The sequence below is a fragment of the Callionymus lyra genome, chromosome 19 (genome assembly GCF_982586985.1).
Source record: "Callionymus lyra chromosome 19, fCalLyr1.hap1.1, whole genome shotgun sequence".
NCBI lineage: Eukaryota > Metazoa > Chordata > Actinopteri > Syngnathiformes > Callionymidae > Callionymus > Callionymus lyra.
The window spans coordinates 11,134,474-11,152,218 of record NC_141836.1 but is presented as its reverse complement, the minus strand read 5'-3'; the positions used below and the strand labels follow the sequence as shown (position 1 = coordinate 11,152,218).

At 36.5% G+C, this 17,745-nt stretch overlaps 1 protein-coding gene across 1 annotated transcript in view; it reads right to left on the bottom strand.

The window, feature by feature from the left end:
* Positions 1–17,745, bottom strand: part of plxna3 (plexin A3) — a 158,848-nt gene that overhangs the window by 107,556 nt on the left and 33,547 nt on the right. The window contains exons 4-6 of the mRNA XM_087781248.1: positions 15,870–16,417; positions 14,725–14,889; positions 5,812–5,994 (exon numbers count right to left, since the gene is read on the bottom strand). Coding sequence (XP_087637374.1) covers positions 5,812–5,994; positions 14,725–14,889; positions 15,870–16,417 — 896 coding nt within the window. The remainder of the gene's footprint in view (positions 1–5,811; positions 5,995–14,724; positions 14,890–15,869; positions 16,418–17,745) is intronic.

The following is a 17,745-nucleotide window of genomic DNA, read 5'->3' as shown; positions in this document are numbered from 1 at the left end:
ATTGTATCGTGATACCTGTCAAAGAGACAGTCAACGATAGCATATATTGGTAGGGCTGGAACTTAAACTTTTTTCAGCACCAACCGAAAAGCTTCGTTAGTACCGAAGCAATGCCGCCAATTTGTCGCTAATGTAATGGTTGGATCAAATTTAAATGATGTCCCTATTAAGGGTTAATATTGGAAAGTATTGCGCTACAATAGGTATCGCGATACAACGGACAACGATGGCATATATTGGTAGGGCTGGTAAACTTTGGTTCTTTTGCGGCACCGGCCGAATATCTTCGTTGGTACCAAAGAATCGAAACATACTTCTGCTTTCAAAACTTGATAATGCCGCCAATTTGTCCAAAATGTAATGGTTGGATCAAATTTTAATGATGTTCCTATTAGGGGTTAGTATTGGCAAGTATTGCGATACAATACTATACAACGCTCGACGATATTATTTATTGGTAGGGCTGGGTATTATACTTCGGTTCTTTTGCAGCACCGACCGAATATCTTCGTTAGTACAGAAGCATCGTAACATGCTTAAGCTTTCGGAAATTGATAATGTCGCCAATTTGTCGCCAAGTTAATTGTTGGCTCAAAACGAAATGATGTTCCTATTAGGGGCTAGTATCGGCAAGTATCGTTGACCAATTGTATCGCGATACTACGGTAAACGATGCCATATCTTGGTAGGGCTGGGTATTAAACTTCAGTTCTACCGAAGCATCGTAACATGCCTCAGCTTTCGGTGGCAAGTTTTAAAACTTGATAATGTATGGATTTTACTGAAGAAATACGAATAAGTTACAAGGCAGCGAACATCAGGTTAAAAGTATTGTTAAAAAACGGGTATTTAAGTGACAGCAACGGTATAAGCTCCGGGATCGAAACTTTTCGATCGATACTTAACCCTATATTTTGTGATACATTGTGAATGTTTGTGAACAACCATAACTAGTTTATCTTTTTTTTAAATAGTTTAACTGCAGGTAAACTTTAATAGTATGCCGTTGTATATCGATACGATATCGGGAAGAAGAATATTGCGATATTTAGGTGTATCGCTGTTTGCTAGACCTATATTATGATTAGTGTTTAAGTGGCCCGAGGGCCAAATCCGACCCACCGAGTCATTTTATGTGGCCCAGCGGATGGTTGTCTCAAAGTGAAGATTAACCTTAATGTTGGCGTCTGTTGAAGTTGCCAGTGTTTAAGATAAGATAAGGGACAAATACTAATGGATGTCAACAGTAAGAGTAAAACTGTTTGTTTATCGAAGGCGCAAAAAAGAAAATGGCGATAATTGAGAAATTGAGCCTTGAAGAATGAAAAGACAAGAACAAAATCATACTTCCTGATTGGTTAGGGGCCTCATAATAAACGGTAAGGGGCCCGACAAGCCAGGAAAAAAGGACAAAAAGTAAAAAATAAAATGTAAAAAATAGATGACACTTTATAACAAAGCTTTATATATTTTTTTCAATATTAAATATAATGTTTGTTTAAGCATTTCCTGAATATACTTGAATTCATTTGAGTAAAATAAAATAATTCTAAAGCAAACAAAAGAGGTAATGTTTTGTTATATGTTGAAATTAATAATACAAATATAATTGAAAAAAATTAAGTTTTCCATCAGAAGAATTTCATCTGGAGGTTTCAAAGAAGCGAAGGATCATAAATATTGATTATGTGAAAAGAAGAGAATAAATAGAAAACAAGTGGACGGTTGTTCTTCAGCGTGAATATAAACGTCACAGTAAAACTAATATATTCTCACCGTCAGTTTTCGGTCTTTAAAAAAAAAAGAAAGAACAGGGAGTGACATCTGTGGAGAAGTGCTAATGATTTTGATTATCTCGTTAAGGCAAAATAGCCGATCAATTATTTGCACTCAGTTCAGAGCACATTTGTTCGCGTTGCAAAAATGATTTACAACTCCGGCGAAGCAGACATTCACACATCATCTTCCGCACTTCAGCCTCATTAATCCACATCAGCCGCCATTAAAATGCAAAAGACGAGCTCGGGAAAAAGCTTCCACACAATCATCTCCGTTTTTTTTTTTTTTTCAGAAACGATGAATTTTAATTGCCTTTTAAAAAAATATATATATAATAAAAAAAAATGGACGCTGGTGTGCGAGTCCTCTCGGAGATCGCCGCGCTCACCCCTCCTCCCACGCCGCTGCTAGCTTCAATATTCATTCACGTGGGGGGAGATGTTTTTTTTTTACACCCGAACCCGCGACCCTGGACCGATCGATGGGAGGGATCGCCAGAGGTAGAGTCGCGGCGGCGCCCATTGTTCGGGCGTCGTTTTTCAGATGTTGACTCCGGGTTGTTGGCAGAGAAAACGCCGGTTGTTCTATCTTCGGTGCCGCTCCTCGACATCCCACTCACCTGACTACAGCGATTCATTCAAGCGAACGCTTCTGACCTTCTTCTCTTTCAGATCTATATCTCCGCTCCTGCTGTGGGTAACTTAACCTCCCGCCTGGTTATTCAAATACACTTGGAGATGTTTCCATTTGTTTGTTACGGGTAATAATAGATTCTTTAAAACTCTTTTAATCCAGCCGGGGACACACAGAGGGCAGAAATAATCCCCTAATTTATCCTCAACACCTCATTCCGAGGGATGATTTTTTTTGCCAAATACAAATCTAAAAAAACTACAAAAAGCACTTGCACAGAGCATTCGTCTGCCAATGGCTTCAATTCAGATGTTAAACGGTTCTGACTTATCTCACTCAAACCGCTTTAAACCAAGTAACTTATTCACGCACTGATGGGAGTAGGCTGCGACGCAGTTCGCCAAATCACAATCGGGAGCAATAATTGTGTTCCTCAATAACACAACGACACAACTGCGGTACGAAATTACCGCAATAGTTAATTCCACGATACAATATCGATATTCAACAAGTAATCTTTCCAATCATATGTATTTTATTGTTTCTATTTTAATCAATGGGGTGTTTTTATTAACCCATGTGTTATCTCTGGGTCAAGGTGACCAGAAGGACTGGAAGAACAAGTGTTTTCATAGGGTCCTTTGTGTTGCTTTTGGGTCAAGGTCAAGGGCTTTCCTAGTTTCCATAAATGCATAAACAGTGGTGAAGGTCGTTTATCTTGACCCAGAGACAACACAAGGGATACCACAAACGCATTTTTTGGGGGACTTCAGGTCACCTTGACCTAGAGATAACACAAGGGTTGACCATTAACATGCACATATTCAAATGGCAGCAATGGTTACTCCTGCCGCGGGTACAGGAGCTAGGAAATCCCACAAGTTTAGAGATGGCTGAGGACGAGAGGATACAGTCGACTCCAGCAGCTTTTAAAGCTGATGTTTGGACATATTTTGGTTTAAAAAAAAATTAAAGCAGTTACTACTTCATCAAGAGTCATGTGGTCTGTAAATTCTGCAACACCAGAGTCAAGTACTCGACAATACTACTTATACAACCTTGTTACTACAGTATCACAATATATCGTATCCTTATCCCTGTATCGTGATACGTATCATTTCATCAGATTCTTAGCAATACAAACCCATAGACACAATCGTATTCCAGTTATGACTGTTGGTAGGATTAAACCCGAAACCCTTAAAGCGTCCAAAAAGTATGTTAGTCTCAATTTATCTAACTATCAATAGTTAGACCAACCAAACTAACTAATGTCCAAGCAACAAAAACATTTGCATAAAAAAAGGAAAATAAGCACCAATATACCATATACTTCAACATTTTTATAGGTGGTCTAGTTCAGAGTAGAACTAGAATTTCAATATATGTTGCGGGCCACATCAAATAACTAAGCGGGCCAGATATGGCCCCTAGGCCAGAGTTTTTTAAAACTTCTTCAATGGCTTGATGCGAAACTGAAGGATTAATAACCTATTGAGTCAGTATGATAGCCTTTTGTTGTGGTTTTCTTTTACCTTAAACGTGTTCTGGTTTTGGCCCTCCAGGGCTGCCGTAGCTCAGTTTGATGACTTATAACTTACACCACAGTAAAGCTCGCCTCCACCATCATAAATAATCTTCTTTCTTGTCCCAGTATCAACGATAACAAGAAGTATCTCGAAGTATCATCCTGGTAGAACAAGAGATCTGCTTGTAAATGGATCGATTTTTGTGTTTCAGACTTTTCGTATTCAAGCTGGTTTTTTCTCAACACAGCCGCTCAGACTCTGGCCTCGACCTCTCCGGAGCAGCAGAGACGCTCCTGCAGAGGAACCAGCGAGGATGTGACCAGCGAGGCAGCTTCCAACACGGACAGAAAACACACAGTTTTCGTTGCTCGGTCGGACATTTTTTTTCTGACAACTACACGCTGCGTTTTGCAAGAGAGGACGACATCGCCTCGACCAGACGAGTCCTCGGCGTCTGCGGAGACGCCAGAGGAGGCTGTCGGTCCTTCTTGTTAGTGTGAGCTTTAACTTCTCAGTGGCATTCCAGAGTTTTTTAAAAGATAAGTACACATCAACCCTAGAACTTAAACCTAATAATGTGATTTAATGCGTTTTCGTTCCGATTTGTGGCCGCTTCAAATTGACACGGGGCAACAAGTGAATGAAACAACCTTCAACAACGCCCTAGATCCAGATGGAAAAGCCAGAAACCTGTAACTTATCCTATTAAGGGGTGTAAGAAAAAAATAATCTATACACTTAAATATCGCGGTATTATTTTCACAATACTGTATCGATTCAAACGTAAACGATTAAAAATACAATTCGTTTCTTTTAAAAATGTTGCTTTCAAACCATTTGATTTGATTTGATTTTTTTAATTATAATTATTGTTCTGTTATGGTTCCTATATTTTTACTTTTCGCAGTGGACCGGAACAATGAAATCCCGCGAGATTCCCGGCAATGACTGAGGACGAGAGGATACAGTTGACTCCAGAAGCCATTAAAACTGACGTTTGGACTTATTTTTAGTAACAAATGAAAGTGGTAACGACTACAAAGAGGTGCACTGTTTGGGAAATACTAAAAATATGTCGGTTTTCCTACAGTATTGCAATTTATCGCAATATACTGTATCGTCAGATTCTCAAGACACACCTGTTGTACCATTTTCTACATTTCCTCGATAAAATTCTTGAAATACAGACTCATATTATTTTGCTAACAGGTGAAGAGATCATACAATAACTATAAATTAAAATAATATGTAAAGTAGTGACACGTATTGATGTGTCATGTGATTGAAAAATATTCAAACAGGAAGTCCACAGACTGGTTTTCAACTAAAAAATAAGAACATCGAGATGCGAGTATTTGGGTTCAAACCAACGACCACTTTAAGAGTGAACTGTCGACTCACGAGATGTATTAATTGAAACTCAGTCACGAGTTTTATTCTCTCAAACCGTCGAGTCCTGTTTAGGTAAAAAGCGGCGTGTTTGTTTCGCGCTTCATCTCCCGACACGTCGCAGCCGACGACGACGCCTCGCTCGGGGGAATCACCGAGAAAGTGAAATACAAACAGAGGGAAATGGATATCGAGCAATTGATCTTGTTCAGGTAACTGGAGAGAATAGTGGAGACAGAATAAGCCTTATTTCCTTCAAACGGATTTTCCCTTTGTGCGCCTTGGATTACATTATATGCATCTTACGAGGGAGAGTTTTAAAAAAAAATAAATAAACCCAGAAGCCTTCTTTGAACCTTACATTTTCCTCTCAGTGTCAGAAACTCTCTCTTTACCTCTTGTAATCCACTCCCTTCCTACTGATCTCATTCAGAGAACCACAAGCAGCCACTTTAGATCCATCCATCCTTCTTTTTCCTACCTTCTTCAGCTGTCCACTCCGGGTCCCCACGAACACCACGGTGTGTTCCCCGTAAGTGTACGCCGCCACGGCCCCCATGCCTTCGGTCCGGTCCTCGTAGAGCGGGCTCCCCTCGATGACCCGCAGTCCCCCCAGGGGCTGGTTCAGCACCAGGCCACAGAAATCATCTCCGATCTGCTTCGGCTGCAGGGCCAGAAAGAAAAAGGGAGGGGGAAGAAAAAAAAAGGTTATTTTTAAAAGAGTGGTGGTGGAAAAACAGCGGGGAGATATAGAGGAAAATATAGATCCTGCTGCCAGCGGCATGTCAGCGGAGCAGCTGCACTTCGTCAGAAATACAGAGCCGGAGTGAGTTCGGATGATCTGGAGAATCACTCAAATCAAATCACTTGTCGTCAATCACTGATAATCAATATTGATCCCACGCATGTGTAGGATCAGACGCAACAGTAGACGTATGGAAGAGAGATGTTTTTACTGTATTACGTTACCAAAGAGATGGAATACAGAGAGAAAATGAAATATTTACAATGTCAGATATATGTGCTACTATTGATACTTTTGTTCATGAAAAATAAACTCAACTCAACTTAAAAAAATATATATAAAAAATAAATGATGGATTAGGATGAACAAATACAAAAATGTATGGAACAACAAAAAGCACTTGGATAGCGCATTCCTCTGCCAAGGGCTTAAATTCCAAGTCTATGATGGGAGTAGGCTGCGATGCAACGGCTGCAAACAATTGGCAACCAAGAGATTTAATCTACTTCTTTAATTTCTTAAAGCGATATTAAAGGAATGATAACATGATTTTTCAACATATTTTGCCTTATTAAAAAGAAGGTTTTCAGTTGTTTTTTACTTTTAGAGCCGCCATAGTTGGAATTAGTGAAGGTTTTAACCTTTAAAACACACACAACGACAAAAATAAATTAAGAACATGGCAAAATATTATCATATTAACATATTATATCAACATATTTCGTTTTTTTATGACAAAAGTTTACTGTTTTCAAAGTTTACCACCAACATAAATTATAATAAAAATACAACAGAAATAAGAAAATGAATGAAAACAAATATAGATTATGAATTGAATCATAACTAATTAAATACAACTTGAAAAGTAAAATTAATTAATTACATTTTTTCAAAAGAAAAATATTATGGCCTTGACCTATATCTAATATTTGGATTCCTGAATACATACATAGATATATCTATACATACATACATACATAATATACTGCATTTTAGGACGATAACAACTGTACTGTACTAGAAGCTTTAAAAAAACACACATTTTATAGATTGTAATATTGTTTTTGTCTTTGTTCGTTTGTCTCAGAGGTAGAAAACTCTTTATAATTAAGTGTAATGCTGGTTGTGTTCCAGCACATTGTGTTTGCTCTCAAGTGGTCGTAATTCTTTCACGTTTTCTACCCGATACTTATCGCAAGAACACAGAAAAGAGACGAGCGGCGTTTCAATAGAAAGCAGCAGGAAGTCAGGAATGATTACAGGTTGGGATCACAGAGACAAGAAGAAAGTTAGCAAACACCCTGTCATTAAAGGTGCGTGTCCTGATGCGTCGTAAAACAAAAAAAAAAAAAACTCCCCCACATTGTTCAGAAGAAAGTTTCCTTCGATGATCGTTCAGTTTGTAAGTGAAAGCATTTCTGCAACACATTTGCTGAGCCATCATTATGTCGCTGCAGCGTTTTTTATGGAGATCACTTTGAAGTCCTCTGGTGACGCAGGTTCGGAACGTTATTTGTATTCATCACAAACGGTCCAGAGCCGGAGCTGGAGTTTTTATTCGTCACTGACACCACGACGACGATGGGAGGAGGGGTTGGACTCGCATACATAAATCAAACCCCCGTTGATGCCGATTCTCTTATCTCGACTTCACGTCTACTGTGTTGTTGTCGACTCGCTTTTTTTTAATTTAGTCTCTTCCAGTCGCTCCGGACGGAGGATTTAACAGAGCCGTGGAGAAAAGGTTTTTATTTTTTCTGCTTTTGAGGTGTCAGATTTGTTGGCTTGCGTTGAACGCAGACGTATCACGACGCTATCGCTTCGAGACGTGAACCTCTTGACGGCTTCGTCTTCGAGGAGAAAAGAAACGCTCGTCAGTGGAAACAATTGTTTGGATCGTAGCAACGACTGACAACAGCTTCTTTTGTCCACATCAAATACACTGGGATGTTTTTTTTTTGTTGAACAAAATATGTAGTTGAGTGTATTTGTTTCAACCTTTAACCCGTGTGACCCTGATATAACAAAAGGGATACCACAAACGCATTTGTTTCTGGGCCATCGGGTCACTTTGGCCCGGAGATAAAACAAGGGTTAAACATGTTTCTTACATCATTTTTATCTTTTAATAGTATTATGTTTTATTAAACGATCCAACACTTTTAAATGTACACACTTTTGTTTGACATGTACAATATAGAAGAATTCAAGTAATGGTTGAGTATTTTATACTGTACTTAAATATCTTAAACTGTAGTCAATTCAAGTGCAATTAAAAGTTGTGCCCGTTTATCCATGTCCTTTCATAATGTATTTATATATCATGTGAACATGATGCATGTCATGTGATTATTATGTGTGTCATGTGATCATGTTTGATGCCATAAAAACATTTTGTTTATAGTAAGAACATTATGTGAGTCATGTGATTATTTATTAATGTCATGTGAACATTTTGTTCAGCTTATGGAAATTATTTGAGTCATGTGATCATTTATTGATGTCATGTGAACATTGTGCTTAGCGTAGCAACATTATGCGAGTCATGTGATTATTTATTAATGTCATGTGAACATTTTTTTGAGCGTATGAAAATTATGCGAGTCATGTGATCATTTATTGATGTCATGTGAACATTTTGTTTAGTGTATGAAAAAGATGTTTCATGTTATCATTTATTTAAATAATGTGATCACTATGCGTGTCATTGTAATCATTTATTAATGTCACATGAACTTTATGTGTGTCATGTGAACGTTACGAGTAAATACCAGTATCTTGGTGACACTTCATAGAAACACACTAAGAGCAGGAGAAGATGGACTGATTTCCTGTAAATAAAAAACAGTTTGACCTTTTGTGGGTGTTTTTTTCAGACATTTTCTGGAGATTGATCCGTGTAGCAATCGAGACGGAACAGGAGGCTCTGAACCACTGAAAAGAAAGTGTGTCCGACTCCTGCTACGAACGGCTCCTGTCGATTTTATGAGCTGTTAAAGGCTCAAAGGCTTATTTGAAGTGAGTTACACGAGTGCGTCTTTTCAATCTAACTTGGAAAATCCACACGTCTGTGAAAGTGCGACATGTAACCAACATTAAACTACATTTTTAAATGAATTATTTACAACAGGAAATACATATTTGAAGATAAATCATGACAATGAAAGTGTCCATCTCAGATATATTGTTTTTTTAAAGCACAACCTTGACCCACGATTTCATCTCATCCATTTCCTGTTACCACGACGACCCCCCCTCCCCCCCACATGATATGTATATTCATGTCGACCTGTGGCCCTCTATGGAAATTACCTCGCGAGGGACCTCAACTTAATTCTGACACCGTATGTAATGGAGGGGGAGAAATTTAACCCAGAGTTTCTCCTGGATTTCTTGCCGAAATTGATGCCAGAATTTAGTTTGCAGAAACATAAAACTTATTTTTCTCTACCCTCTTTTTAGTTGAATAAAAAGAAAGTACAAAGGCTTATTATTCCCGCCGCCCCATGCTCTGGTTTCTCCAGTTCCCTCCCAGAGTCTGAAAACAGCTATTCAGGTTAATTGGTGGCAATCATTGGTCCATAGTCGTGAATGTCTGTCTCTCTCATAATCAACCTGGGAACCGACCCAGCGCCCCATGACCCTGGCTAGCCGACAATGGTTCGGTGATGAATGAACCTCAGTCTTCACAGAAACTTCCCCCCCATATTTTTTTTCTTCTGAAACTTTCTGATGCTTATTGTTCATTGAAATAAAGCATCAAAGCAATTATAGACGAACTGGAGCAAGCGTTTGCTCGAGGGCTGAGTCAACTTTTACCAATAAACTAATACAATAATAAGACAAATTAAAAAAAAGAATAACCCATTAAGAGAAACATCTGAAGGAAAATAATGAATAATATTTTTAAATATTGTTAAATAAGATGTTTTAAAACAAAATAATCATTTGTTATTTAACATATCATGGACAAATAGAAACTAAGTTACGTTTTAAAAGCAGCTTTTTAGCTTTTTACATTGGGGGGTTTTTTTGTGGGGTTTTTCTCAAAAAAGTTCCATATATGAGCAAGAAATTTAACAAAAAAACATCTGAATTTCTCAAAGTAATTTTCCTAAGGGATGAAAGTTCCACATTACAAACTGTGACTGAAGGAAGGGTAAAATAAAGATGAGTAAAATGTTAAATTATTAAAGGACATTCAATAATAAGGTTGTATAGAATTCTATTTTTTTTAAATTTAATTTAATTTAATCTAAAGACAGAAATCATCACAGATTTATTTTATTTGACCATTTAACATAAATAAATAGTAAAAAGAAAATACCATTAAGTACTATTATGCCTTAAAAGAAACATTTTGTAATATTTCATATTGTATACATTTAATTTGTTTGAATTATTTATAAGCATATTTTTCTTATTGTATCATTAAAAAAATTAGGGTTATTATGCCATAAAATAAACTGTGTAGCATTTCATTTTATATACATTTAATGTACAAAGTATTATGAAAAGGCACGACAGAAAATGTGAAAACAAATCCCCATAAAAGTAAGTAAGTGAGTAAGTAATATTTATTTATATAGCGCTTTTCTAGACCAGGGTCACAAAGCGCTTAAACAGTCAAAACAATACTCAAAAAAGTATATACTGGAACAAATAAAAGGAATAAAAACTGTCCTAAAACAAAGATCTTTAACAAGATATGTGTAGAGTTGAACTAGTAATAAATTTGTTACAAAGCCATCGGAAAAATGGTCAGATTTAAAGTATTATTTTGGTGCGGGCCGCATCGATGGAGCCAGAGGGCCACATGTGGCCCCCGAACCACACCTTTCTAAGATCTAAGATGTGATATTAAGGATACAAGGGTCACTCTGGAAGATCTCGACAAACTTGAAGTCTTGCTGGTGCGAGTCGTCACACGCGACACACAAAACAAGCGAGCGATATCTGAAGCGACGCACAACAAGGTTGTCACATGACATCTGGTCCCGCTCGGACCCACACAGACGTGGACTGAGGCGGGCGACACACTCCCTGCTGATGGTCACAAAAGAAGGAGGTCAGAGCCCAGTCTAGGTTCTCCTCGACACCCTCGTAACAAAGCCTCGACTATGAGCTTTAATTGACACACACACACTCTCTCCGACGGGGGGTGGGGGGGCTCATTAGTTTGTGTTTCATCACTTTCATCCGTGTGGTTGATTGACCGTGATTGGCCGGCGAGCTGATTGGTCGGTCGCCAGCGGCGACGGAGACCTCCCTCCCTCCCTCATTTCCTTCTCCCACCATGTTCCCGAAATCCCGAGTCCTAGCACCGAGCCGGCAGTCCTGGCAGGAGTCTTGGAGGGGGGGGGGGGGGGGGGGTTGCCATGGCGACGACAGCAGGCCATTACCGGCGTGAATAAGGGGCGTCATTTTACCGGCGACCTTAAGTGACCTCACTTGAGACGCTCGCACAAAAAAGGACGGCGCGGCGACTAATAATTTCCGATCACGTTAAAACGTGAAGTCCACCTCCTTGGTTTGGGAAAGTAGGTCAACACTTGACCCTGGACTCGACTGGAATTCTGTCCTTTTTCATCCCTTTTTTAGGAGGTGAAGAAAGACAAGGGTGAGGTGCCGCACCTTGACTGTGTTTTATTGGGTTGTTTTGGTTTATTTTTGTTGATCCGTGTGTTAGATCAACAATTGTATCACTAGTTCAACTCTAGATATAACTATAATATTTGTTCTCCTCTTTTCTTCTCTTTATTTGTCTTTTTTAGGCCTATTTATATCATCATTTTAAATTAAATGTATGTAAAAATTGTATGCATTTTATTTTATAATATATGGAAATGCGGCATATAGTGCTTTTATTTCATATTTATTTAATTAAAAGTATATACAATTTAAAATTACATAATATATTTTATGGCGTAAAAACTTTTTTTATTGAATGTATTTTATTTTAAATTGTAAAATATAGGAAATATGCCATATAGTGCTTTTTATCAGATTTATATATAAAATTAAAATCACATCATTTATTTGATGGCATATTAACAATTTTTTTTGGATTAGATGTATTTTTATTTTAAATTGTAAAACATAGGAAATTTACCATATAGTGCTTTTTTATCATATAGAATAGTAAATTCTTTCAATTATTACATTTAATTTATGGCATTTAAACACCATTTCTTTTTGGATTTAATGCATTTTATTTAAAATTGTATAACATAGTAAATATGCCATATAGAGCTTTTATATCAGATTTATATGAGAAAATCTATATAAAATGACATTTTATACACATTATTTTATGGGGTAATAACACTATTTTTGGATTTAATATAGGAAATATGCCAAATAGTGCTTTTATATCATATCATTTAATTACATTTTAATACATTTAATTAATGGCATATTAACACTTTTGTTTTGGATTTAATGTATTTTATTTAAAATTGTAAAATATAGGAAATATGCCATATAGTGCTTTTATATCAGATGTATATATAAAATAAAAATCACATCATTTATTTGATGGCATATTAACACCATTTTTTGGATTTGATATATTATTCTTAAATTTTATAATAATAAATATGCCATATAGAGCTTTTATATCAGATTTATATGAGAAAATCTATATAAAATGACATTTTAGACACATTATTTTATGGGGTATTAACACTATTTTTGGATTTAATTTATTTTATTTTTAATTGTTAAATATAGGAAGATTTATTTTAATTAAACATTTGCTAAATTAAACGTTATTTTGTGTTTAATAGAATTTCTTTCATATATATAATCTATATACAGTACATACTATCCTTTAGAATCAACAAATAATTGTATTATATCCAACAAATCTATCTTAGTTCGTGAGTCTTTTCATTTATCATCTTAATTCGTCCCTTTCCTTCTTCTGTCTTGACGGCCCCTGACTAAAAACGTGGCCCCTGAGGGAATCGGACGCCCCTCCCTGCGACTTAAGACACGTCTGTAGAGTCTAAAACCCCGACACGCTTAAAGCATGTTCCAGAGTCTCCTCCAGCGTTTCATCAGCTCCTGATGCGTCTCTTTATTATTCTTTCGACGTGTCTTGAGAGAAGAAAACACTGCGGTCTCCAGGTTTGCGTCGAAGTTTATGCAGAAACTTCACACATCATAATCTGCCGGTGATTTGTTTGCTGACAAGAACTCCTCGCAGCTATTTAAAGACGGAGCTGCTGCTCCTTAAATAAACTCGGACGGCGCCAACGCTGCCGTGCACATTTCTGATGACGTGCACGGGCGGGGATTGGACGTGGATTAGCTGGATTATCAGACAGAGCAGTTTTAAATCATGAATAATCTGGAATTTAACATTTTAAACATTGACACTTTCGTTTTTTTTTAGTTTTTTTTATTCAATATTATCGGCATTGAGAAGTTTTTTAGTTTAATTAAATTATTTGTATATTAAAAGGTTTGATTTTTTTAATGTAATAATTTAATTTAAAATAATGTAATTCCAAAAATTCAAATTGTATTAATTCATTAAATATAAATGAATATTTATTTGTAATTTTTAGCCTTTTAAATTCAATAGATAGATAAATGGATAAAAACATTATTGATCCCTCTGGAGTTCAATATTGTAATATATTTTTATATTTCAAAATTATTCGATTTTGCTAATTCAATATTTTTTTCTGAAACTAATTTAACTTTTCAATGGAATAATTTGTTAAATTAATTAAATCCAGAAATTCTTGAATTCAATTATTTGAATCATTTCATTATTTAACATAATAAACAATTATAAATCGTTTTATTTTTTTTAAATACATTTTTTTCATAACATCTCTTTCAATATACAACATATTTAATTAAATTATTCAATAACAAACAAATTCAACTTAATGAACATTCAACTTTAACTATAGAAATTATTAAACTAAATACTAAAAACTAAAGCTTAAAGAACCCTAATTTTAACATTTCAATTAAAAAACTATTCAAAGTTTCAACATTAAAAACAGTTAAATTAAATAATTCTGTTTCTAATGATAGACGTAAAGATTCCTTAAAAAACAGAGTCAACTATACAAAAACATCAACTAAATAATCAGTTACCTGTCGTAACATGTTTTCTTTTACAGAGGACAGTAAGAAACAGTATAATTAAATTGTTCTCATGGAATATTGCATTGTGGGAACATGACTTTGAAGGGAACAACATACCACACTGAGACATTAATTGATAAATCACTGCTGAAATATGTAGGTTATACTTATTGTAACAGGAAATATGAAATTGTGTAACATTTACATCTTGTTGGTACAAATTCAACGTTTTCCACGTTGTAAAAGGTGTTTAGTTACCCTTCAAAACTCTCCTGGATCCAGATGGAACTACAGAATAGCATCTAAAAAGTGTTATTTGTAAGCAAGGAGTCTGACTATGATTAGCTCTTGAAGTAAGAACCATAATTTTAAAGTTGAAGTTGAAAAAACTGGCAGCCAGTGAAGAGTTTTAATCAGAGAAATGTGAGTTCTTCTACTAGAGCCATTATCAACATTAAAGTTACATTAAATCAATTTTGGAGATATTTTTGAATTGTGACGCCTCTGAATTATGGGATGTTTGCTGATTGTGCAACTCACCGTGTTGATGCAGGGCAGCTCCTTGTTGAGTAGCCACGGTAACGAGAGCCGTCCATCGCCGCGGTAACAGGAGCGGATCCTCTCCCTCATGGCCAGGTTGATGTCGTGGAGGGTGAAGAGGCAGAGAACCGTCTCTCTGGGCGGGTTCGAGCGATTCTTCTGGCCCTGGAGAGGAAACAAAAAAAAATCCAAAGTTAGAAAATATTCATGGCTTAAGTTATGAGCTTTAAAAAACAAAGAAAGTTTCTGACAGTGACGGTTGAATTTAACATGTGAAACTTTTATTTTGAAAAATTGAATTCAATCACTTCTACATTGAAAGGTTGTTGAAAATTTGAATCATTGTTCAGGTGGATCAAGTGAACACAAATCAATGTTACACAAATAAATAATAAAACGGTAAAAAAAAATGTTTTAAAATAAACTTGAAACTCTGAAAAAAAAGGGGGTGAATGCAGCAATGTTTTATTACACATATAGTTTGATATTTGTTTTCTAATAAACATTTTCGAAATGCAATATTCTTTTTTTGTAGCCTTTTAAATTTAATATAAAAACGTTGGTGTCACTAGTTTCTGCGGCTTTTTATGTTGAATTTAAACTGCTACGAATTTTAAAAAAAATAATTTAGAAATTATATTTTTGTATTATTGGAATTAGAACTTGAAATTCTATTATTTCATTTTGAGAATATAAAAAAAAATACTCAAATGTTAAAAATAAACTAATTTTACCTTTTAATTTAGAAAATTTTGAATTTGATTTTTAAAAAACAATAAAACGATTATAAAAAAAAAACATTTCAATAATTCTATATTGGTTTGTAAGTGATCGGCAGCTGTGATTGGTTGGCTGGGCGGCAAAGCATTACGGATGCGTTTTTAGGTTAGAACCTGAAACTCTATATGCAAAACTTGTTAGAATTTAATTTTAATAACATAAAAGTATTTAAATGTTTAATAAATGTAAAGGTTAAATCAGTTTATTTTTTTTTCAAAGAACATAATATGATTATTTAAAAAGAAATGTAATATTCCGATGGCACTGATAAAGTAAAAATATGATGAAAAGATTAAGATGCAGAAGAAATGAAGAAAGTGAGGAATAATGTGAATTAAAAGCAGAATTATGACGTAAAGTTTCACCTGAGAAAAGATGACGAACAGGACGTCGTCGTCCTCCGACAGCCCGAGCGCCTGCGCCAGGCGTCGCCCCGGCTTCTGTTTATACGCCGCCTGGACCAGCCGGTACTCCACGCCGTCTTTGGTGCAGCCCAGCGGGAACTCCACGTACGAGTAGAACTCGGTGTCGTTGGAGCACATCCGCACGATCTTGGACGTGAAGAACTTCTCGCCGCCGGCGTCCATCTGCGTGAGCTGCGTGTCCAGCTGCAGCGTCAGGAAGTAGACGTAGGTGCGGCTGGAGAAGCCGTAGACGTAGTAGATGTCGAAGGCCGGGTAGAGCGACAGCGTGTCCGACGGGATCTTGATCTGCGACGAGACGAACTCGTCCTGGTAGACCAGCGAGAACATGTTGACGCTCTCCTCGTCGGCCACCAGCTTCCTGCTGGACAGGGTCGGGAAGTACTCGGACTTCCCGTCGATGGCGGCGCCGATGAAGAGGCGGCTTCCGCCCTTCATGGGCTTCTTCCTCCTGGGGTCCGCCGTCCAGTCGTCCTCGCCGACCACCACACCTGCGAACATCACAACAGTCTCTCAGAAGTTTCCAGAAGCTAAAAAAAAATGATTCCGAGGCGACGCTTCCCCGTGAAATTGCCGCTTTTTTTTCCTTCTGTTTGACAGTTGATGGGAACGAGTCAAAACATTGTGACAAGACGCTTCGCACGTCGACGAACCAAGTGCCCCCTTTTTTTTTTAGATCTGGGTTGGCGTGTCGCGTATTTGACGGGCGTGTGCGAGCGAGACACAAAAGAATCCAAGACAGAATAATTCTAACCCTTTCCGTCGCCATTTTATTTTCTGTTGATACGTGTCAAAAGGATGTCACGCTAACAGTGTTAGCCACTTCCTGTTGTACAGGTATAGACACCTGGATATACTTTTGCACCATGAAAAACCTGTAACACAACCCGTTTCCTCGAACAGAATTGTACCCACAACTTTTATCTTCTTGCCAAGCTAACCACACAACATGAATTTAAAACTAAAAAATTATATAAGATGCAACATCCCGCTCAACAACCCTCAAAATAATGGTTACCTAAAATCGTATCCGTAATGCTTTGCCGCCGAGCCGGCCAATCACAGCTGCCGACACACTTACGACAAAGCAACATAGAATTATTGAAAGGTTTTTTTTAAAATAATCGTTTTATTGTTTTTGAATAATCTAATTCAACATTTTGTAAATTGAAAGGTTAAATTCGTTTTTGAGTACTTGTTTTATGTTCTAAAAATGTAATTTAATTATTTTTTAAACATAGATTTTCAAGTTCTTATTCCAATAATTCAAAAATATAATTTATTATTTCAATTTTTTTTTAAATTCGTAGCTGTTTAGATTCAATATAAACATATTGGTTCAATAGTGACTCAGCCAATCACACGGCGGCGGATGATCATGTGACGACGTAGAAACTAGTAACACTATTATATTGAATTTAAAAGGCTACAAATGAGATATATATTGCATTTAGAACATTTATTTTTAAATTATTAGAATAACAAATATCAAACTATACGTGTAATGAAAAAGTGCTGCACATTTTCTACTATATTTAGAGTTTATTTTAGGGCTTTTTTTTAACTTTTCCGAAAGCAAAATGTATTTTTTTTGGTTCGTTTTTTATTCGTCTAACATTGATGTGTGTTCACATTTTTTTCAATTGGAACCAATTGTTTCTAAACAAAGGCAAGTGCATCATGGGAGTTCACTGTTTCTAAGTAAGGTCGGCGCGGTAATTAGCGTCTCCCAAGTTGTGTTTAATAAATCAGTCGTTAGGATCTAGAAAAAAAAATCCCACTTCTACGACCGTCGCCGGTAAATATTTCATTACGTCTC